General features: G+C 36.0%; 1 protein-coding gene across 1 annotated transcript in view; it reads right to left on the reverse strand.

Moving 5' to 3' along the window:
* Window positions 1–442: 442 nt before the first annotated feature.
* The window catches only part of LOC142325999 (uncharacterized), a 42,820-nt gene continuing 17,735 nt past the window's right edge, over window positions 443–25,527 (reverse strand). Inside the window, exons 5-9 of the mRNA XM_075368046.1 lie at window positions 24,675–24,786; window positions 21,399–21,591; window positions 16,997–17,126; window positions 12,770–12,923; window positions 443–784 (exon numbers count right to left, since the gene is read on the reverse strand). Of these exons, the coding sequence (XP_075224161.1) occupies window positions 720–784; window positions 12,770–12,923; window positions 16,997–17,126; window positions 21,399–21,591; window positions 24,675–24,786 (654 nt within the window). The 3' untranslated portion in view covers window positions 443–719. The remainder of the gene's footprint in view (window positions 785–12,769; window positions 12,924–16,996; window positions 17,127–21,398; window positions 21,592–24,674; window positions 24,787–25,527) is intronic.

Raw genomic sequence — 25,527 nt, forward strand, 5'->3', positions numbered from 1 at the left:
TGACGTTTGAAAGATGTGAGATATACTCAGAGTTGATTTCTCTGGAAGTATCGATTCAGCTACTCCCTAAGCCGTAATATAGTTAACGTGTTATTTATAGAGTTGATATCATCTACATTTTTGTGCCTTTGGTATATTGAAGAGGAACAGTTAAGAATGCAATAGGAGACCATAATTAGTCATATGTTAGTCATTAAATTAGCCATCGTGAGTCCTAAAATGTTTGTTGATCTTGAATATTTCTTTTCCTTTTTTTTTCAAGAGCGAATTGTTACTTATGAAAACTGTAAAGGTTGGGATACTAACTTTGTATATTAATTTATGGCGTCTTAAGTTAGAAATAATGTAGGGAAATCCAAGTACTTTTAGCAGGTCACCTGTATCAGATTACAATAATTTTATTCGCTTATAGATGTGTTATAAACATCAAATTAAAACAAAATTCTCAGAATATCAGTTTATTAAAATATTAATTACACAATTGGAAAATAATTTTTTTTATAATTCTATAAAGCTTAATTTATAAAAAAAAACTACATTACTTTACTAATTCCAAAATTAAAAATTAAAAATTAAAGAATGATGTTTCTATTAATCTATTTACTTGCAGCATAAATTCTATCGTTTTATTATTTATTATTTTTTACATTATAATAAGGTGCAAACTGATATTTATATATATGTGCAAGTATTATATTTTCACAAGCTTTCATAACATTTTACTTATTATATTTGGATTTGCTAGAAGAAGTACTGAAACTCTGAGACACTGCAGATAATGTATCTGAAACAGAAACAAACGAATGACATAATATACAAAGTGATACAAAATGATACAAAGTGTAATTTATCATATAAATAAATCTTACGTAATAACAATTATTCAATTATTAGAACAAGAAAGCAATTAAATTATATTAAATTGGCTTTGAAAATTTAGACGTGTAATTATATACTTTAAAATTATTAATCCGCTCCTTTTTACACGACTGCCCGAAAAGGAGTGTATGAGTTGAGGGTGTACGTATGCATGTTTGGTCCACCGTTGCAGCTGAACGGTAGAACAGATTTAGATGTTTAACCCCGCGTTAGAATCCTTACGTTATCGCAAATCTAGACTGCTACATACACTAGTATGTAGTAGTAGAGATTTTCTGGTTGAAGCGTAAATGAATTGAATTGAATTAATGAACTGTGGACTGTAAACCTCTATCATTGTGAGCTGGGTTTGAACTGAATGATTAGAATCAATCAAATGAATAATATTATAAAAATAATAGAACTAAATTTACGTTAAATAAGATAAATTAATATTAAATAAATTAAAAAAATTTCTGTTAATTAAACATTTTTGTTTAATAATAATGGGATTCCCGTGCGGACTGCGTGTGAGGCTAGAATGGTAAAGTGATGCGAGCACATCATGGAGAATAGATCAATCATCGCTATCGACTGGTAACAAACGGAGTGTCTCTGGGCAGGCCGTGGTACATACGTAACTATTTGTCTAACCGTACGGCTCTGTTTAAGGATGCGCACCTAGTTGTAAATAAATCCGTTACCAGGGGAAGCCCGCAGGGTTCCGTTCTATTTAACCCCCATATTAAATATAAAGGCTGTATAATCAGCTGAGCTAGAGTTCACGAGTGCCTAGGTGTTTCGTTTGATGAAAAGTTGCTGTTTAGCAACCACATTAGGTAAGTAGCGGCGGACGCCGTCTAAGTGATGCACAAACTTAGGAGGATTGGTAGGAAAGACTATGGGTTGTCTGGCTGTCAAATGTACATGGTGTACCGAGGTTTCTTCGAAAGCATAACCTCTTATGCGGCGCTCATTTGGGCGCATAACTTGGATATGAATAGAGTACTTCTTCAAAATTTAAGGAGTGCCCAGCGCAGAGCTTTAATTGTATGCACTGGTGTTTTTAAAACAACCTCTTACGAGACTACCACCGTATTGGGAAAGGCTCTCCCAGCCCATTCAGTGATGAGAATTCGGCTAGCCTTGTGGGGATTGCGAGGAGACCGGAAGGCTGAGGTATTTGGGAAGCGGTTGCGAGCCGGGCCAGTACCGGAGCGGAACGGTGATCACAATGCACCGAATCTAAATTTCGTTTAGTTGCATATTTCGAGCCTGTGGAAGAGGATGCAGAGCCTCGCGATTGAAGTATGGCATCTGGAATCGGACACCACGACTAAAGGAAGATCCTTGTATAAGTTTATACAGGATTTGGGGGGATGGTATCCCTCGAGCTCGTTTTTAAGGGCAACGGGTGCTCGGGTGCTCACCAACCACGCAAACTTGAACTAATATCTGTTTCGGTTCCGCCTGGCAGTTGATGAGCTGTGGGGAGGTCCAGTCAAATGAACACCTGATGTCTGACTGCCCTGCTCTTGACGGGGGGGGGGGTGTCAGAGACCGGGCCACCCTGAAACTTGCTGCCACTCAGAAGCGGCAAGTCAATGTGGCGAGAGCCGCATTGTCAAACTGTGTGGGAGTTTCGTAGATTATGTTGCTTTGTTCAAGCGGCGTCCTAGTTTGCTTAAGGGAAAGACTCTTAACGCATTGCCGTGGAAAGCTGACCCACCAGCCAATTATTATAGTTTCAAGCGCTATAAAATGGTGGACAGGTGCTTGCTGGCATTCAGCGACCTAAGCGTGGCAGCGAATTTCTGCCTAGACGAAATAAATTTTATTATGGATGTCATATATATTTTTAGTAGTTGACAGGATGCGCGTACCCATTTTAGCAAATATATGACAAATGAGCGGTTAGGACACGTAAGCCGATGGTGTATGGCACACCACGCTTAGTCCGCTCACACTGTTAGGTAAGCTCTAGGGCTGTGTTAGGATACTGGTCGATACTCAGTACCGTTTGTGGCACAGACATTCGGTCTTATGCTTTAGGAAGGCCGAATGGGGTGGCGGCGGGAGGAATGCCAAGCCTGCAGTGTCCCTGGATTGCTGTTTTGGTAGGTTCGATATTGTGCTCTTATATCTCTGCAAACAATTGTCCGACTTTCAAACTTCAAACGGAGTATTTGTTAGTAGGTTGAAGGCTAACTTTGCCATGTATCAATAACACTCTCGATCTAACAGATCACGGATTAGGAAATATTGTTATATCTTCATAACCGATCTTCAAAATTCACGTATTTCAAAAGGGTATAATTCACAGTAGAATCAAACCAGAAAAAAATATTAATGTTTGTCAGCAATGCTTTTTCAGCATCCGTGTCTTTTAATTCTTAATATTTATCTCTTGTTGTAGCTGATTTTTGTCGGTAAGATGATCCTAATTATTGTCGTTTAGTTAATTAGACAATTAGGTTATGGTAGACCAACGTTTTTTAGAAGCTTTGTGAAATTATTTTCGTTAAATAAGTAAAAGGTATTCGCATTATAATATCAAATAGGAGGTAAGTAGAAGGATATGAAATTATTGAACAGAAAAAATATATACATAAAGTTATAACGAAGTGAAAATCAACCTTCCCTAGATTTCCTGTTAAATAGGTCTGATTTTATTAAAAATAATATTAAAAGTATTTTGTAGGTAATTTTTTTAGTTTTACAGGCATCAACTGCTACAGTCATTAGCCTCGTGGAAATAGTAGCCTATAAAAAAATGCTATGTCTGACCGGGATTCAAACCCGGAATGAAAAGCCATGATGGTACAACTCCACCACGGAGATCGGCATTAATATGGGGTTCTTATTCAGAAATCTTGATGGCGTGAATACTCATTACGGTCGCGCCAGTAGATCCGCAAACCCTCAGCGCGCTTGTCATCAATGATAATCCCCGTTAGGGTGCGGCGCTGGTATCTTCTTCTGGCGGAGACCTAAACTCTTGCGCTCGGCACGGTAAGGTCAGAAGACCACCACTTTTTCCCGGGTTTCCGCCTGCGTTTAACAAACGGCTCCCCGGAAGCAGCGTCATGATGGCGATTAGTGGACTGGCCACTACCTAAGGGTCCGTCCATCGGCCGAATCCGCCGTAGGACCCTATCTCAGCCAGTGTCGATCGCCCGGCCGAATTGTTCAGCCATCAATTCCACCTCCTCCCTATGCTCCATGCGTCATTCCAACCCTTAAGAGTTTGGAAAAATGTAGACATAAATTAATTCAAACTAACTGTAACCCGCAACTTGCTCGCGTGGATTTTCGATTTATACCTAGAATAGTTTTTCAAAAGAAACATTACATTTTTGTAAAATCTTACCGTAATTTAAATGTTGATATTTCAGCGATTATATCGGCAAATCGGTCTATCTACGTTTAAATTTCTCTAAACGAATGACAAACAATAATAATTCGAATCGAACTTAAACCGCATGATAGTATCATCGAATTTGAACAATATGACATAGCGGACCGGAGTCGTTTCATAGAATACAATCATTATTCATTGTATATTGTCGCTAATATTTAGAATTTTCATACAAAACTTTCTTCCGCCCCCTTGCACACAGATTTGATTTTCGAAAAATGATGAAATACGTGTCAATTTGTCTTTAACAAAAAATTTAAATAGCATATTCACTTCCGCTTTGGAAGATAAAGAATCTATATTAAAATATCTGCTCCCCCTTACAGACGGAGTTTTTCAAACTCCTTCTTTAATAGATGTCTACGTAAATAAAATATGAAATTTAAACTACATAATAATAAGCGAATATTTTATATTAAAAAATAAAATTTAAAAAAATATGAAGTAATCCAATTGAATTACGATAATCATTCAGATTTATATTTAAATAATAATAAGAAGAAGAACAAGAATAAGATAAAGGTTATCAGTAATTATCTTATCTGATACAATAAATTTAAATAATCAGTTCAATCATATAAAATAATTTTCAGACGTATTTTAATACCGATTTAATATGTAAGTATAAGCCGCATGTAATCGGTAGCCGATAATTAAGTTCTTTAAATATTTTTATTTATTAAATCTTTTAATTTCGAATTTCTATGACGCTCGTGTCAAATCGCATAATATAATATTTTTTAAATATTTTAATTATTTTAAATTTAAGATTCTATTATGGATGTACATAAAAAAGAATAGGTAATTCACACGATACGTAAAGTAAAAAATATTATCTGTAAACTTTTTGCAGTAAAACCGTTTTTTTTTTGTTTTTTTTTTAACCTCTGGGAACACCGTTTAGGTATTACTTTGGAGGATGAGATGAATGACAGTATTTACTTCCTTGTACGAAATAAAGGAATTATTGTTTATTGAAAAAAAACCTTGGTTTCCAGATTTCAACATAAATATCTATTTTGACCATCCCTGAATACATTTTGACTAGTTCCGGCGTGACGTCTGTACTACGTATGTATTGTAACATAACAAAAACGATTAGCCGTAGGATGTTAAAATTTTGGATTTGTAACATCTAGTTCTGCACCTCCCCTTTTGATTGCAATCGACTGAATCAAAAGTGTCCAAAAGTGTTCTTTTTGAATTTTGGACTTTTTCTTAACTGCGGTAATAAGCCCTCATTGAGAGCTTTTTAAGTGCATATCATAAGTGATACTTATTTTCATCGGTTCCAGAGTTATAGCCAAATAAATTTGAATTAATGAAATATTTCAAACTTAGGGAAAGACACATCGGTTCAAAACAGACTTCATCTCTTTTTTTTAACTTTTTTTTTTAATTTAGATATATTTATTTACTAATAACTATTAACCTCTCATTGTAAAAACTTTTTTACGACGAATAATAATTTAGTAATAACAAAAGAAAAAAAAACATGAAAAAATATGATAAGTTTTTAATGAAATAAAATTTTATATACTTTTTATTTAAAAAAAATGTGTATATGTAATTTAATAGGCTTAAAAGGAAGTCATGAGTTGTCCACATCGGATTTTTTTAACGTGTGAAAATGTCATGCTTGACCGGGATTCGAAACCGGGACCTCAAAATGAAAGGCCGGTAAATCGGGTGGAAATTTTGCTAATGGAATAAATTTTAGTAATTATATTCCAAAAACTACTTTTTTTATCTTGAGAATAGATGTATGTGCTTAGGTAAGAAGTTAATTCGAGTACGTATTTTAAATTGTTCGTCTACTATTAAACAAGAGAAGATAATAACACAATAGAAGACAGGAATAGCATTCGTATTAATGAAACAAACGGTCGACTATATTTAGAACGAAATTTTGTACGTCATTTTACATGAATCTACATCCGGTTTCCAGGTGGTGAATATAAACAAAACATCTGTCCGTCAATTAGATGTAGGTTGCTTTTATTAGGTTACACGACAGTTACGTATTATGTCCTGAACAGATTATTCAATTTTAGTCTTTATAATATAATTGCAGTTGTGTAATTATTTATAATGTTTAACTCTGTAAAGTGTATACTTCTTAATTATCAATATATTTTAATTAATATCGCCGATTTCCGCGGCGAATTAACGTCTCATTCAAAAGTTTCAATCCTTAAAAAGCTTTCGGATTTTTAACACAAAACAAAATTTCAAATCCTTTTCGTAAATATAATACTTAATTATTTATAAGAAACTTTTTAGCGATATATTTTAATTATAAAATATTAATGCTAAGATTTCTATTCGTAATATTAACTTTCACGTCTAGATAGCGCTAATACAGAGCTACAGCTCTAGAAAGGAAAGTATTGTAATCTGCCCGATTTTGGCATACGCGGTTTTCACTGGATCTTAACGTTTTGACGCCTAAGGAATCCAAAAAACCGTATGGAAATTTTCCGGATATTAATTTTCCCGTGTAGGTGTGTTTGATGTTGGCCTCTAAATCACCTGTAAATATCTCCAGAACTACTGGACCGATTTTGACAAAACTTGGTCAGATTACTTCTATGTTAATGACATTAAAATTTCAACTTAAAAAGTGAAGGGGTTGAGGCTGTAGACCAAAGTCGATCGCCTCAATATCTCGAGATTTCGCCTAATTAAGGTCATATTTTTCTTAGACACAACGAATAAAAAATAACAATATTTACAAAAAGCATTGTTACAAAATTGCACCCCCAACCCAAAAAATGCTATTGTAGTCGTCTACTTTGTTGTAACGTCACAGGTGAACGGTAGAATTAAATAAATAAACAATATTTAAAGTGTAAAAAAGTAATTCGGTTTGACCGGATCTTGAACTCGATCACCCGGTCGACTCGGTACCTGGTGCGTTAAGCCTCGCGGCTACTCCAGCTACCGACCGTACAAATACAGTATGCGCGCGCGCTTTAGAATCGTTTAATTAAATAAACGAAAAAATATATTTAAATAAAATGATAAATATTTTTAATTAAGTTGTGTGTGTTTGTTTGTGTAAGTCGTGCATCAGAATCAACCCACAGTTGTAGTTGTTTAGCCGTCAAGCGGCTAAAGCCGCGTTAAGGAAAAATCCTACACCTGAATCCGAAGGGGAAGATCCCGCCATGTGACGATTCCGGTCGCCAGCCATCCCCTCCGTACCTAGCCCTGTTGGGCTCTATCGGAAGTCATTTTCCGAACCTGCAGACCGAATAGCTTCTCTCAGTTAATAGCTTCGCCTTCGTCAGGATGCCACCAATGTAAATGCCACGAATGATATTTCCATCAGTGGAAGAACGTACTATTAATAAACCCATAGCAAAAACAAACTACTCAAACGAACAGAACTGCGTTGAAATAAAATATTTAAATTTTGACCTATAGCTCTACCAACGAAATAAAACGAACAACATCACGAAATAACGAAACAAAACTACGGAGCTCCTATCTTGGCGACATGAAAGCGCCCAAGCGGTTCCTAACCACCCGGGTAACTCGAAATCCCCATCCAACACGCCCTCTGCAACTCGCTGAAGAATCAAAACGTTCATGAAGTTTTCCACAATTGACCATTCAGCCCGTCTTTTCCAGTTAACATTTGAATCTAAAATAGACCCAATATCCCCGAGCTGCCTCACTATCTTTAATCGTTTTTCACCATACCGATGACAGACATATAAAACATGAAAGATCATGTAATATGCCACACCATGGACACAGACCCGAATCAGCCCGGCCGAAACGAACCAACCTAAACGTACTACGGTCCGAAGAAACTGAGTTATATACTTGTTAGGAGATACGCAAGAGGCGCCCTGGAGATTCCTCACATCAGGAAAAAGACCTTGCCTGTAAGGCCGTTCAGCCGACTCATTCCAACTAGTCTGCCACCCTTGAAATTCATCATTCTCAATCTCTCTTTTTCTAGCAGAGGATAGTTAACCAAACTTCTTTGGGAAATAGCGTTGTTGACGCTCAAGCGCAAGAACATCAACAGGTTTTACTCCAGCGATAACCAGGACAGCCTCACGAGAAATTTTACAGTAACCACCTGTCACCGTTAACAAAAAAAACAACAGAATGCGCTGGGCCCTCATTGTCTTAAAATTCAGACCCCCCCCCCCCCTAATCCGGATTAACCACAGGTCGAATAAGGCAAGAAGGCACTTCTTTGCGACGTATGTAAATGCTCCTTAAAACTAAAATTTTCGTCAAAGAGCACCTCGGAGTTCATCTGAATGTGAACTCTTCGAATTCGATAGCCTGACATTAAAAAACGGACTCGCCGCGTCATATCCAAACGGCTCTTCAGCAGTATCATCTTGGTTTTACCAGGGCTGAATGCCATCTTATGTTGACGGCCTCACAGCTCAAGTATCCCGCATGCCCGTGAGGCGCACTTCAACCTCATTCCAGGAACATCCTTCGATCACCAGCGTAAGCGACAACGTGACAGCCGTCGGAAACCGCAGCCGCATCAAAGAATCAAACTTCGCAACCCACAACAAGGGGCCCGGCACACTGCCTTGGGGACAACCCGTAAACAATGTCTTCTTCACTTCATGGCCACCATCACAAAGTAGAACGTCTCAATGCCCAAAGTAGCCGTCCATTATCTGCAAGCAATTCGTTTTTGTTACACCGACGTTTCAATAATTTAAATAAACCAGGAGGCCACCACAAATTGTTAAATGCCCCGGATAAGTCGAGGAAAATCCCCAAGTCATACCCAGTACTACTATTCTTGACAACGGTTAAAACTCGTAAATTGGATTTATTGGCATTTCTCCTGCCACCACCTCACTCGGTCGTCCTAAAACACGAGACAGAATGTCCGTGCCTCAAAGGGCTACTGTATCTTGATCTAGTTCTTAATAGCTCCTAGAGCTAACCGAATTGCGTGAACAGCATAAGCATCAGTTGCTTTTCTGTCCAGCCGTTCACATGACCTATATTTTCTAAATGGATAGGAGCCATTTAATGGCAGTGGGTAGGAGAATGAGTCTTATAATATGAGCTTCATAAATTAAAAAATTTTTCTCGTCTATTTAATTAAATAAGGACAGCCATTCTCTGCTGCGTCTTGGTCGCTGTATGCCAACAAGTGCTTATCCATCCTATATAGCTACTTGGAGCTATAGATCGATAGTTCATCATTACTTACGAATAGCTTCTTCCAGCAGAGTAGCTTCTTTCAGTAAAGCGATTAAGAATCCTCCCTTACGCAAACTATTGACGCCGGTTCAACAATCCGACTGCATCAAGGAACTCCCAGGAGGTCCGACAATGTGACTCACGCCTCACTGATTCGCTTATAAGTGGCCAATTTTGCCCTGGATCTCTAAGTTCCAGGGAGGCCCAAGCTTTGCCCTCCCGCAAGAGCGGGCAGTCGTACGTCATATGTACATTCGGCTGGGCCTCCCCGCAGACACACAGCTCATCAGTTTCCAGGCGAAACGAGAACAGATATTGTTTCAAATTTATGTGATGGGTGAGCACTTGGGCCTCGTTTCCCTTAAAAATGATCTTGAAGCTTACCGATCCCCAAAGTCTTGTATAAAATTATACAAAGACCTTCCCGTAGTCGTGGTGTTCCATTCACGCTGCCGTGCTTCCATCGCGAGACTCTGAAACCTCTTCCGCTAGTGGGAGATGGGCAGCTGTACGAAATTTGCATTCGGAGCATTGTAATTGCCGTTTCACTCCGACATACCCCCGGCTCGCCTAGCCCTACACCTAGGCACTTGTAAAATCTTACTTGCCGATTACAAAGCCGTTATACTTAATACGGGGGTTACACTGTATGATAATTAAAATTATCATACAGTGTAACCCCTGGTCTACGCCCTTAAAAAGCATATACTTCGTGTGGTGCACAGAAATGTTTAAATTTTAACTGTCCATCCAACCCTCTACAGTTGATAAAACTGCTTGCGCTCTTTCTTCTACCTGCGGTCCTGAATTACTACAGACTAATAGGAGATAGTCATCGGCGAGAGCTTGGACCGCGAACCCTTCTGGGTATGTCAATCCCAGAAATCGGTCAAAAACCAGGTTCCACAACAAAGGACCGAGAACTCGTAAAATAGCAATTAAAACTCAAAATAGCATCTTTCGTCCCCTTACCAGGGCGAAATCCATACTGATTCTCCATCAATAACCGTTACGATGTCAACCTCTTATTAATACACAGATATAGTATCTTCTCTAAGACCTTACTAACAACTGGCAATGACGTAAGAGGCTGATATGAGGAATTAATCTCAAACAACAATTTAGCTATTCCCTTTTTCCATCAAATTGGTAAATAGCCCGCAAACAACATTTTATTAAATAGTTTAGTGAATATTTTCCCACTAACTTTCACTAAACGAACAAGGAGCTCCACCGTTATTCCATCAAAGCCAAGAACTTTACCACAGCTGCAGATTATTTCACGCACTTCCGCCTCAGTAGCTTCTGAAGACAAAACATCCACGCGATGAGAAGCAACATCGTTTCAAATAGGATGATGTTAAGCAGTTTCTACAGCTACCGGCAAAAAAAAAGTTTAATAAAGTACGTAGGATCTCAGTTTTATCCAAGACCACTCTTTTTGCCTGTTCGACAGTGCGGACAGAAGAAAGTCCTTCTTTCGTTTATGCCCTAGCACTCGATAAACAGCACTCTACGGATCTTTGTTATCTTGTTCCTGAACAAAGGAACGCCAATAATCACGTTTGGCCTGCCTTACCTTGTGCTAATAACATCTGAGCTCCCTATACCTCGAAACCAAATCTGCTCAACGCTCGGGGTCACTCTCAGTTTGAGAGGATCTCCGTAACTGAAAACAGATGACCCCCAGCTCTGTCAGCTTTCTTAATTTACTGTGCGATAAAGAAATAAACATGGCTAATATTATTTTCCTTTTTAGTGAAAAAATATGCTAGCCTAGAAAATCTGTGCGTTTGTTTTCTTACAAATACTAAACATATTTATTAATATAGTGGCTTACAGATTGATTCACGTTCAGCTTCATTAACACTTAATTGTAAAAAAAAACGATGAAAAAGAATATAAGGAGGGAAGAAGACAAAAATAAAACAAAAAAATAATAAGAGGTAAGGAACAAGAGGAAGAAGATTTTATCAGTTATTCGTTTGTACTATAAGCTACTATAAGAAGTTTAAAAAACTAATAATTTAATTTTCTGATTTTGGCAATAAGATTAATAAATCTGACTAAGCAGATGGTACATAAAAATTAATTTGCTGCAATTAATTTGTTGGACCATAAGATATATTATTAAATAATTTAATTAAAAAAATTAATAATATTATCCTGTCTAATTTTTTATGACTCAAAGCCAAACATAGTTAATGTCGTATGTGTGTAGCTTAATCGGATGCTAAAATGTATTAGATAATTTATAACATCATAAACCTAGTTTACGATGATTATGTCCGTGACAATATTTACACGATAAAGTCTCCAGATTATCAGCCCCAAACACCGGTTTTTCCTAACTAGTAAATGTAACTAACTAGAATAGCCTAACATCAAAACTATATCATAAAAGACATCTTTATTTTTCCTAATTAAGTAAATGAACGAAAAAATTTCAGTGTTAAAAAAACAGTAAGTAGCCGCCGTTTTACGTTTAAATTTTGTCGAGTTTATTAAAATTATTTAAAAAAAAACAAATTTGAGAATGTAAGTAGTTTTTTATGAATATTTTTTTTTTTTTGTCTTCAGTCATTTGACTGGTTTGATGCAGCTCTCCAAGATTCCCTACCTACTTTTTTTATTTATGAATAAATAAAAAAAAAATTTATGTTACCCATAATCAGATAAACTATTTTTTTCTGCAAACAAACATTGTAAAAATAATTAAAATTATACGTTTTACATTAAATATTTTTTCATAAGCGGAAATGAACTCAATGAAGATGTAAATATAAAAGTACCTAAATATTTAATATTTCACAGGTGGAAATTCAATATTTGCCCAATACTGAACAGTGTTAGTTCAGTATTTTGTATAATTTTGTTTTCAGAATTTTTCCAGAACTAGATTTTCGACGTTTACTATTTACACAGAGAAATATTTTTTTCTGTTGAAATTCAATACCCTTTTTAACTCGTCATGGCTTATTATTATTCCTAAAAATTCCTTTAGTTATATCAAGGTATACCAAATTGCATTATGCCAGTTATTTGAAAAATGTGAGAATTAGTAATACATTATCGAGGATTTTCTCGTTTAAAGATATAGTTGGATCTGTACACCTTTTCAACCCGTTGAAAATGTGTCGGGGAAAACCCCCTTTGTTATCCGAAGCTTTCTACCAGAGAAAATTGCATCCCTACGAGATTTTTCCAGTTATATACATTGTACGTGTACGCTTTACTAGTAATTATTTCTAAATTAAGAAATTTTTTGTAGTTATAATGATATTTAATACTTACCAGACAATATTTTTGGATGACTGGAACCGTCAGTATCAGTAAGCGGGTTACCATCACTATCAGCTGGATGAGAAATACTTTGAACTCTGCTGAATGTACTTCCGCTCTTTGTTGAAACATCTATCGTTGTCTTAAGCAAGAAATATTTTGTTTTCTAAAAAGAACAACAAAATCATTCAAACATATATCAATCGTGTGTAATCGTTTGTTATTCTTAAATATTTTGCTTGTAATTTTGATTAAATAAAATAAAAATATGGAATTTGTAATAGGCTATATTATATGTGAAATATTAATATAAAAGAACCCCTAATCTTATCATAAGCAAACTTTCGATTTGTTGATGTAAAAATGTCAGTAGACAGTAATGAAATTTTCATCTTTATTATGGCCTATAAAAATTAAAACCATTTCATCATAGAATTCAGCCGCTGCGTAGGCGTTCACTATACAACATTGAAAAGTGAAAATTTAGATTATAAGATTAAATTTTTAATTATAAAAATAAAAAAATTTATTGTTCTGAACTTAGAAGAAACTTACTGTTTTGTAATAAAATATACTAGCTAATTTAGTTGCTAGAGCAACCAGCCAGGCGGTAACGTAAATGTACTGGGTTCTATTCCCAGCTTCGGAATGAAATATTTCAAGTAGTTATTTCATTAAATTAAAAACGTATTAGCTTAAGGTTAATCTAAGAATCATTCATATAAAAATAAAGTATATTTTTCCAATTAAAAACTTATTTTTAACTTTGTAAAATGAAGTGGTAGGGTAAGTAAAAAGATTACATTACATAAAACACCCTCAACCATGTATAAAGGCGATTTACTTTAATTAGTCATAAGTAAAATAATACATTTTCTTTAGTGATGAATCGCTAACAAAATAATGTTTACTGATCTTACAGGAAAAGGATATGTATTAAATTGATATGAATTAATATTGTATATATACAATACTTGTATTGTATGTATATATATATATTTACCAATATAACTTCAAAAACTACTGAAAAGATTTTGGCCTGGAAATAATGTTTACCTCAACCATATCGCTTCTCGGCCTCTGACCTAGTACTGCAAACTTGCACTGCATTACTGGTTGCTTTATCAGCAAGAACAGTGTTCTACTTTCTCGTCGTCGGGGCTGTACAACGACCGGCAAAATTTGATTTGTATTTTACTGTTACAAATATCTGCCGAGGCATTTGCATAGGTGGCATCCCGATCGAGGCCTGGCCATCAAGGGGGGCGGTCGGCTGGTGGTCGGCTTCAATTAATAAGTCGAAGTCAGGGAGGGTTAGATATTATTCCTTGGCGTGTGGGCTGTGGAATGGTTTCTCAAATGAAACCGTATGGTATCTCAAATGGCACTGAGAAAAGCACTGTGAATTGACTAACTTGATCCGGATATTTTCTATCATCTGCTGCCTGTCATAAGAGAGGCGCCTGGCAGGCTGTTCTCGGAGTGCTTTCCGATTTCATGGAAAGTTGCAGCCAGAAGACCGGGCGCAGGCGGCTTTGTCGACCTCAGAGGGCTGGATGGAAATGCAAAATTTAAAGATTTTTGTGCCCAAGACGACGTGTATGCTTCTCAAGGGTGCAGGCACATTATCGTACAGCCGTAAACCACACATTAAGTACAAAGGCTGTGTAATCAGCCGAGTTAAAGTTAATAAGTACCTAGATGTTTTGTTTGATGAAAAGCTGCTGTTTAGCAACCGCATTAGTCAAATACGGCGGACGCCGTCTCTGTGATGTACAAGCTTAGGGAGATTTATTGGAAAGATTACAGACTGTCGGGCCGTCATTTGTACATGGTGTACCGAGGTGTCTTCGAAAGTGTGGCCTCTTATGCGGCGTCCGTTTGGGCGCACAGGTCGGACAGAATTCGAGCACTTATTCAACATTTAAGGAGTGCTCAGCCCACAGCCTTAATTGTATGCACTGGTGTTTTTAAAACAACCTCCTATAAGACCACCACCGTAAGGCTCTCAAAATAGATTGAGTAGAGAAAACTCGGTCGTTCATGTGGAAGTTGCGAAGAGGTAGGGAGACCGGGATATTTGGGATGCGGTTTCGAGCCGGGCCTGTACCGGAGCGAAACGGTGATCGCAATGCACCGGTTCTAAATTTCGAACAGTTGCCCACCTCCCGCCTGCGTAGGAGGCTTTACAGTCTCGCGATGGATGCATGGCAGCAAGAATGGCAAGCCACGACTAAGGGAAAGTCCTTGTTTAGATTTATGCATGGCTTGGGCGGATGGTTTGTTAAGTGCAACGGGTGCCCAGATGCTCTCCAATCACGGGTACTTGAAGCAATATTTATTTTGGTTTCGCCTGGCAGCTGATGAGCTGTGCGTCAGCGGGGAGGGGGCAAGTCTTGGGGAGGCCAGAACTCAGGCCACACTGGAACTTAGAGGTCAAGGGGAAAATTAGCTGCTCATATAAGCGGCGAGTCAATATGGCGAGAGCCGCATTATCGGGCCGTGTGGGTGTTCCCTGATGCCGTTGCGATATTTATTCAGGGAAAAGACTTCTACCGTGCTGCTGTGGAAAGCTACCCGAGAGTTATGGCTACCAGCCAATTAAGGCTCCAAGCTCTTTAAAAATGTTGGACAGGTACTTTCTGGCATTTAGCGAATGCCTGACTGCAAGACAGCGAATGTCTTGACGAAATAAATTAAATTTATTGAGGGTCATATATGTTTTTAGTAGTTGACGGGGTGCGCCTACCCGTTTTAAAAATATATGACAAGTGAGCGGTGGGACATGAAGCTAGTGGTGTGAGGCACCACGCTTAGTTCGCTCACGCAATTAGGTTAGCTCTGGGAACTAGGTAGGACACTGGTCGCTGAACTGATTTCGTACTCGGTTCGAACTGAGTACGAACGGTACTCAGTACCGTTTATGGCACGGACATTTGGTCTTATGCTTTCGGGCGACCGAACGGGTTGGTCGCGGGAGAAATGTCATACAAACCAATTACCTCAACCATTTATTTTAATCTTTAAATTATCAATAGAGATTTATTAATTTAAATAAAAAGATTACTTAATAATTATGAATCTTTTAGGGTTGCAGTCATGATAAGCATATTAATTATTGAATCGTATTCTTTATTTTTTATTTCAAAATGACCAATTACTGAAATTTTTATATGATTTTATAGTTTTAGAAAAGATATGTGGTTATTTAAAATGTTTCCTTTGATTTTTTTAAATAATTTTATTTTTATAATCTTTACTTTCACAAGTAAAAAAAATCTCTTTCGGCACGCCGGTAGGCGGAGGCAGATTTCACCGGTGCTAAGTAGGGGAAAAAAAATGTCCAACTTAAAGTTAAGAAAACCTTCAAATTTACTCAAAACGACAATAATTGCATGGAACCAAACGTTTTACATGTTTAGCATACGATATGCTCCATCTTCTTACAATTCTAGAAAAACTTCATCCCTTGCCGTAAGGGTTGGTTATATCAAAAATTGTTTCAGACCAAAGTTTTAGGTAATGTTTAGCGGACTAACGACCACTTTAAACCGATTCAATACTGTACATATTAACGGAGGTATGATTTTTTTTTTGTCTTCAAAACCCAATTTTTTCCATCCCTAGGCCAATGGTTGATGATATCAAAAAACTTTACTTACATAAGTTTTAGGCCCTTATCCAAAGAATAGTAGGAACTTTAAACGAATTTGTTATTTTACATAATAAGAAAGTTAGAGTGATAAATCTTATAGAAAATCGTATAGACTTTAAAATGAAATTAAAATTAAAATAAACTGTGAAAGTTTAATATTTTCCTTGTTAAAGCTGAAAATTTCTTACCAAAATAAATACAATAAACTGTTTTATGAGTTTTTTAAACAGCAACAATTTCTAAAAATTTATAGAAATTCAATCCTGCTTTAAGATATTCTATTTTAAGGCATCAAAGATACTTACTTTAATGCACACATCCTTACAAATTATATTATTACAATTTAACAGTATTTTTGCTGTTTACAAGGTAATAGAACGTTGAGAAATATAAAAATCAGAAAGGTAATCATTCGATCGATAGTACTGTTGCTGTTGAACAGAATTTTTCCTCCTTATAAACTATAAAAGTTAGGAAAACAGTATTATTGTTAACATTTTAAATACTTGTACTACTCTTGAAAATAGAAGATAAAAAAATTAATTTTATCAAATGATAAAATAAATTGCGTTAGATTTCCTTACGTTTGTTGATTCTGTGCAGAGGAATGTTTCATGTTTAACATCCTTCTTTACTACTTTATCTCCAAGTACTGAATCTTCTACTTCGATCTTTGGGTACTCGACTGATTTTAACTCGTCGTGTTTCTCGCACCTGTTAAATAAAAATAAAAAATAACAATAAAAATGAATTAAAAGAATGAAGAAAAAAGACCGATAAAGAATTTTTAATTTTGTTTATAATCAAAAATCTAAAGACACCTGGTTTAATGAAGCTCTAAATTATATGAGTGAATTAAATATCACGAAAGAAATAATCTTAAATAGAAATAAATTTAAAAATATTATTTTAGAAAATAATAATTTTCAGGAAAAACCGGGTCTCGGTCTTAACAGCTAGAGGGCAACGTAGTCCTCGTGTCTCATCGTCGCCGCCCATCCCGGCAAGCCCGGACAAACGACGACTCCACAGGAGGCTGACCATCACTCCTCGCTACCTCGTCATCCCTGCCTTTGTGCTGCAATATCGTCGTTATGTATTCTCACACAGCCCTGAATTTAGGATCGATCCACTAGCCGTATCTCACTGGATGTGTCATCGATGTAGGAGGCTCCGACAGAATGATGTACATGGAATGACGCAAGGCCACGTCCCAGGTTATGTCCAGCGTCCAGCGACCTACTACTCCTGCCCGTATTAATTTGGAGATACTTTATCGAAGGGTTGGACAGACCTCGGTCCTGTGACGCCCTATATCACAAATCATGCATTTCGTCTTGTTCTAATATTGGGCTCTCCTATGGCCCTGCTGCCCGCACTTGAAACACAATCCGGATCGATCGGGTCCTGAAGAGGCGGTCGAAATGTGCCCCAGGGTCAAACATCTAAAGCGGCGATGCTCAGAGTCCCTGACTCGAGCCCGACAGTGGGACGGATCTTAATCCTCTCGTCATTGAATTTCCTTGCTGTGCCATACGAGGTGATGATGGTGGTATTTTGCGTACCATCGTACGCTGGACGGAGCGAGGTCACTTTACTCAACCTTCCCTCACCACCCATTTCACCGTCACTACAACTTCCTCCTTGGTGGTATCACAATCTAAGTCCTGGAGGTGGACTATCATCCTGCGACTGCCACTAGACCTCAGGTCTACTTGGAGGTCGGAAGCTTTACTCTGTAATGTACTCCTGAGTTCGGCCGCTTTGTCGGGTCCCTTGACCCTGATCTGCAGTTCACCAGCTACTCCTTTCCGTAGCGAGAACACATCGCCCACCTTCTCAACGGTAACTGAGTCTTTCACAGTTCGAAGTAGTTCAGCATATGTACGCCCATCTGCCTTCACGATGACTGTGCCACTGGTTGGTACAGGTGGCGTGTATCTCTTAGTCACCGAGGTATTCGTATCAACCTTCAACTCGCTCGACCGAGGATCAATAACTTTCAAGGGAGCTACCGTCCTCCCGATAACACATAGTATCATTCTTTCCAAGCTCTAGCCAACGTTGGTATGCGGTAAAAGAAACACAGGTGTCGGGTTTTCTCCCAGTATCGTAGAAACCTTAAGTAAATCTGGTCGTACACACTATCTGATTCCTATCTGATTGATAGGTGGGATACGAAGCAAGTGATGTGTGACACCATTCTTAGTTTGCTCACGCAATTAGGTTAGCTCTAGGAGCTAGTTAGGACACTAGTCGCTAAACTAGAGTATAACAACAGTTTATTAGATAATGATAATTGGGACCTCTTGCAACCTCCAGCAACAGTTTCCTTAAACTTTTAAACACTTCCTTAGATTTGACGTTAATTTGCTCCCTCTTTTCCCGAATATGAACATTTCATGTCAGGCATTTCATGTTCATTTTCCAGGTACTTGACACGGTTGATATACGGAACCCAAACGCCATTCAGATCGGCTTGTGGATAGTCTCCTCTCCTCATGGCGAACATCACGTGACTCGACTTCGCTTGATTGACCTTTATTCTTCATTTCTCCAGCAACCTTTTGACTTATCTAATTCAGATTCAGAAGAGTCGAGACCACACTTGGGTTCATATCGACAGCTAGAATAGCCGTGTCGTCAACAAAAGAAGTAATGGTGATATGGTTCGCAGTCGGAAGTTTCGCATTGAATATGGAGTAAAACACAGATCCACAATCGAGGCTTGAGTTACGCCTGATTTAGTCTTAGAACGTAGATAGCTCTTGACCATACTTTACCTGGGAAAAGTCGGTCTAGATAGCTACACAGAACTAGTAGTACGGCTAAGAGAGACATTTTTTTAGTTTGTATAGTAGGCCAGGTAGGTGGCTTTCAGAGGAAGCACGAGTAGTATCTTATTAGTGATCAGTTAAAACCCTGGAGCCTTTTTCGCATTTCTCACCCTCCTGATTATTCGCAGCACTTCTTTCGCGGAAAAAGGCCTCACTGGAAAACTCAAAGGAAGCGGGCTGTCTAAGAACCCAAGGATTCCGTACTCTCCAGCATCCTTCTTGTATGTCAAGCGATTGAAATACTTAGCCCAGGTAAATAGCAAATCGTTTAGTCTTCGTCACTACGAGCCCACGATCCATCCGAAACCTTCAAAGAAGGAAACGCGGGTGGAAACCGTTGAACGTTCTTAGTGGCCATCCGTAGAGAATAACCGTCTTTATATAAAGGAGATAGACCTTCAAGGTATCTTTTGAATGTTTCATTTTTAATACATCTCAAGACAGGTTTAAGCCTGCGAGCCATCCTATTTAGAGAATTCCTGACCTCAGGTTTCCTGTGACATTACTACCATCTAGATACAGTCGACAAAAATATTTTTAGAACAAAGATTTGAATCTATAAAAGTGTAGCTTTGAAAGAAGTATTTATTGTAATTTTGATCGGAGACTTTGATCCTTTTCCGGTAGAAAATTTTATTTTTATTATTTAACTACTAAAGATTTTACTTTTGCAAGAAGTGTAAGGCGAAAAGTGTAAGAGTGAAAGGGGAAAAGATTAAACAAAACGAAATTTTTATCGACTTTTATAGAGAATGTATATATTTCCAACGGTAGTCTACAATCACATATTCACAAATCTTTCAGCTTTGGCGTCAGATTTTGATGATATTCTTATTTCTTTTTAATTTTGACTCTCTGCTCCAACAGAATACCTATATCAATCGGTTATTACTATTTCTTCTTTCTTTCCTGTTTAGCCTCCGGTAACTACCGTTTAGATAATTCTTCAGAGGATGAATGAGGATGATATGTATGAGTGTAAATGAAGTGTAGTCTTGTACATTCTCAGTTCGACCATTCTTGAGATGTGTGGTTAATTGAAACCCAACCACCAAAGAACACCGGTATCCACGATCTAGTATTCAAATCCGTGTAAAAATAACTGGCTTTACTAGGACTTGAACGCTGTAAGTCTCGACTTCCAAATCAGCTGATTTGGGAAGACGCGTTAACCACTAGACCAACCCGGTGGGTTAGGTTATTACTATTTCTTATATCTACGCACGCTATACAAGCTATAAACATATCCTTTGTTTAAGTCCTGGAATCGCAACTCTTTTCATATGTCCGCCGGGATTAAACCTTTTAAAACGAAGTACTTTATTTTAATTTTAATTTTAATTTTATTTATTTTTCAAAAAATTTCAATACCTGTTTATTTTATTCGATCACCACAATCAAGGTACTAAAAATTATACGTCTTAAACTTCGTAATACACCACAAAGAATTATAATTGAATAAATCTTAGTCATTTTGTCATACTTACGCCGTCTTTATGTCAGGCTGAAAATATTCGGAACGAATTTTGTAATAGAATTAGCTCTCCTAGTGGATTGCAATAGGCCACAAAAAATAAAAAAGCTTATGGAAAGAATGAAGATGGTTCTAGTTCAATTATCTTCGAGCAGATTAGAAAACGTTACAAATTATAAAAGAAATGTACTGGGAAAATAACTATTGTTAAAATAAAAATTAATCGCAAATAAAAAACACAAATGCGATACGAGAATCACACAAGATGTCTCGGTCTCAGTAGCGATTCGATCTTTCATCCGGAGGTTCCGGGTTCGAATTCCGGTTAGGTAGATTTTTCATAAGCTACAACTTGCATTTGCGCATTCCCGCGCACAACCTTCAAGCTTATTCGGTGAGTTAATTCATCGTGTGAAAATTCCTTAGATACAAACAAATTACTAACTAACACGTATGTAAACAAATTTTTATACTCTTACTTTCAGGGAATTCAATCGATAACAAATTCAAAAAAATGAGGGCAGATTTTTTACCGATATATCTGATGTTTGTCTAGTTTTATTTACTACTACAGCAGCTAATCTTATGACAATTAGGTTTTACATTATATTTTACGTTCCAATTCATTAGTTTTATCTATCACTTTTTTCTTTTTAATTATATAGTTTTACTTACTCTTGTTTGACTGCTTCATAAGCTGCATAAGGATGCCACCATCTTTTAGGACTAGGCCAATAAGAATGAAGTCCAAATGGAGATGAAAAAGCCGAAGCAAATGAAGAAGGTTTCTCATCTTCTTGTTCCTTTTGTTGTTCTTGACTATCGACAATTTCCCATAATTTAGTTTGGTCTAAATTCAAATCTTTTCCTATTTGGATCAGATAAATACTCGTAATTATTATCTATATCTATAATAAAAATGTAACTTTACATTATTGTTTTACTTTTTTTTTCGCTTTATAATTTTGTTTTAAATGTTTTTCACGATTATAATTGACTAAAATGTTATAAATTACGTATATTTATAACTAGTAAAGATCATTATGAATAGAGTTTTTTTCAAATTTAGAAAATATACTTCATATAAGATTGGAATCTAAAAATTAGTGCTTTCTGCAGCTTGTTAGTTTGCATTTATTCTAACGCTGACGTGATTGCTAAACAGTTATCATACGTAAAAGCTATGACAAAGTATATATAAAAAGTATATACAAAGTTTTTCTAAAACGGTGGGCTGGCTATACTTTTTCGGATTCTACTTGTAAAACTAAACAAAAAATATCCTTAGGAAAAATAGTAATTTCTCCTTCCTTCTCCCGCTTTCCGCCATTTTGTTATTTTAAATAAAAACTTATACCTCAAGTTTGGATAGAGGAATCACAATACTATTTGGTAGGCGTCTTGTTAATAAAATCTTAAAATTTGCAAAAAATCAGGACTTAAATACCTTCACAAATTACGAAATGGCGACCGTGTTTATTTTGCGATCCGTTATATCTCAATCGATTCGTAATTTAAAGAAAATGGAATTAGCACATCGGTTGAAAAGAAATATTTGCGATAAAAAAAATGATTTCCTATAATGTGAAATTTAGGAAAACAATAAAATCTGTATGTTTATACCGAGCGGTAACGATTCGCAATCAAATCGATAAATCAAGAATAGAAAAAATCCTTAAAAAAGGAAGAAAAATATTAGGCCCAAAGTAAAAAAATAATAAAGACCAAACGATCAGAAATTTGAAAAACATTATTAACTCAATAGGTAAAGAATTATTCTTCTTTTAACATTTAAAACGATTAAAGAATAAGTGAAAATAGGCTAACAAAGAAATTATTTTAACTACTTCTCAAAGAATAAGAACAAACCTAATCGTATAAAGATACGGAAGAGAAATTAAAAGAACTAAACATAAAGGAAGAGGAAATTTATGATAGAGGAATAATTAGAAACAAAATATAAAATCTATAGTTTTTCCAGAAGAAAGCAAGAGCAAAAATGAAACTTTTTGCTTTTGCTTTTTCCTGGAAAAACTCCATATTTTATATTTTGTTTCTAATTATTAGCTTAGGACAGAAGAATAAAAACAAACTTAAACTGAAAGAATAAAAAGAATATCGGTAAAATATTAAAGCCGAAAAATGCAAACTGAAGAACCTGTTTTAACAACGTCCATAGTAGATTAAAAATAAATACGTATATATATTTCTTTATTCATAATAATATATTAGACAAACAAACGGGAGTTAGGAAACAATGCTCAACAAAATTGTTTAGCTGAGATTTTAGGATGAGAATAAAAAAGCATAATAATAATAATAAATAGTAGTTTTCGTTCTAGGGAATCCCCAGTAGAAAGCGCAAATTTAGTTTATTCCAAATATCTAAACCATTTAAATCTTCAATCCAGCCTATCCACCACTTAACCGGCTGTTAATGTTTTAAAAGTTGTTCATCTACCAATGAAAATCGTAAAAAATGTTTCTTTAAATAGCTGATATCTTGAAAAATTACATTATACGGAAAATAGTTCGGGAAAGAACAGTGTACCTGATTTTTATAAATAAAATAACGAAATAAAATTCAGTTTTTTCTAAATCTCATTTCCGGAAATTATTAATTACAGCAACCATCCTGTTGCCAAACAAAATTCTTAGGTCCATTTTGCAGTTGAGGAAAGCGTCATGTACGAAGTTTATTTTAACAAGCGACTTCAATTACGCTTGCTTCAGCGTCAAAGAACGGTCTGTGTAAACCTTGCTTCGGGATATCGTAAAAAATAAAATTAAAATAAAAAATATTTTTCGGAGTCCCTTTTGGGTTGTAAGAGTTCTGGCTGAACGTCGTTTCAAACTGATGATATGATCAACGAATGCTACTTTCACTCGGAGGATCACTCTTCAACTGTCTACGGAACGCACGTTGAACTTTAATTACAGATTCACATTTGGTAAACTACAATACAAGAAAGATTTTTGTTCAGGAGTCGCCATCTTTGCTAGTAACATCGTCAAGCGGAATGATAGGGAATAGATCTACGGTCACGCCTGCCTTAAAATCTAAGGCGGGCATGCCTTAAATATTGGATGAGGTGTAGGAACATATCCAAAAGATACTGTAACCAATTTAAGCCCTGTTACGTTCCACCTTTAGTCGTCTGGTGCTGCTACCTAGCGAGAGCTAGAGCTTCCCGGCAAGCTCTGATCATACGATGTTATACGTCATGATGCCGCGAGGAGCGGTCATGATCGTATAAGTTACCTTGTATTCATTCGGCACCCGAATCCTGCAGTCGTATTTTTCATTTCGTCCGGATGGACAATTAGTGTTACTAGTAGTATACTTGATAATGTTCAAGTCTAGTTATGTTAGCATTTATTATTGCCAATTTAGTTATTATGTCCAGAGTAACGACGTATTAAACATAACAGTTCAAAGGCAACAAGGAGTTGTTTCATTTCTTCATCATCATCTGCAGTCCAAACTCGCTCTAAAATGTACCAAGCCCCGATATTATCTGTACAACCGGTAGAATAAATTTTTGATTTAAGTACCTTAATGAATTTGGAAAAAAATAAATTTACAGTTTTACTGAGACTGGCTAGAACGAAATTGTCTAAATTGTCTGGAAATATTGACTAAAACAACTATTATTATTTTTTTATTCTCGTTCTAAAATGTCGGCTAAACACTTTTGTTTTGTAATGTTTCGTTAGTCCCGTTTATTTGTCAAATTTTTTTTTTTAATCTACAAGACCGTGTTGAAACAGTTTCACTTTAGATTTTGTTTTTTGGCTTTAATATTTTGCCAGTATTTTTTTTATTCGCTTTAAGTTTATTTCTTTTCTTCTGTAAGTTATTTAGTTTTTGTTTTTCTGTTTTATTTTCTAAATATGATATTACTGATACCGTTGTAATTTTAAAAAATAATTATTGCACAGCGAACTTACCGATAACTAAAGGTTTGTTATCTTTCTTTGAATAATAATTAGCCGTACTCTGTTCATTATGAATGTTATGAGTTGCAAACACAGCATGAGTTCTAAGCATGTAAAATTCGTTCTGAAAAAGTATAAAGAAGGAATTATATTTTGTTTTCTTAGTACTACAATAAAATAAATATTACTGAACGCTTAAATTAATATTTTTAATTACATTCTTTTTTTTATTGTAGACGGTAATAATTATGTTTTAATATAAAAAAAAAAAACATTCTTAATAATCACGTGTAAAAATCTGATTCTACATAGGAACGTGATAAATGAGTTTAAAGAGAATTATTAAAGTTGTGAAAAGAAAATATAAATTCATTGAACTTTACCGATATTGTTAAAACCATTTTTCACAGCGGTAGAGTTCTTCCATCTGCTTGTTAATCACGAAACCATCTTAACTTTAATAAGAATAATAATAACAAAACCGACAAGTCGCTAAAAAGGAAAAACACAAAGGCCCACGTGAATCAACTTGTAATTTATTTATTTAGTTCAGGTTTTTACCACCTATTTTCCTTTAAGAAATAAATCTGTTATATAAAACTTTGTTATGTAAAACATTTAGTCTACGTTTTAATTTTTACACGTTGACAACGTAATTCAATTCTGAAAATATTCATTGCATAACGTTTTCCTTCATTTTAATATAAAATATCTTAAATAATAATCGATCGATTTCTTTAATTACTGTATTGAACTGTATATACAAAATTTAGAGGTATCGTTCTGTTCGCTGTTGTCATCTTCAATACGTCTTGAAGCTATCAACGATCAGCGGCTATCCGAAACATGTCCCAGTTAGTTAAAT

Source organism: Lycorma delicatula, chromosome 6, assembly GCF_047948215.1.
Source record: "Lycorma delicatula isolate Av1 chromosome 6, ASM4794821v1, whole genome shotgun sequence".
Classification (NCBI taxonomy): domain Eukaryota; kingdom Metazoa; phylum Arthropoda; class Insecta; order Hemiptera; family Fulgoridae; genus Lycorma; species Lycorma delicatula.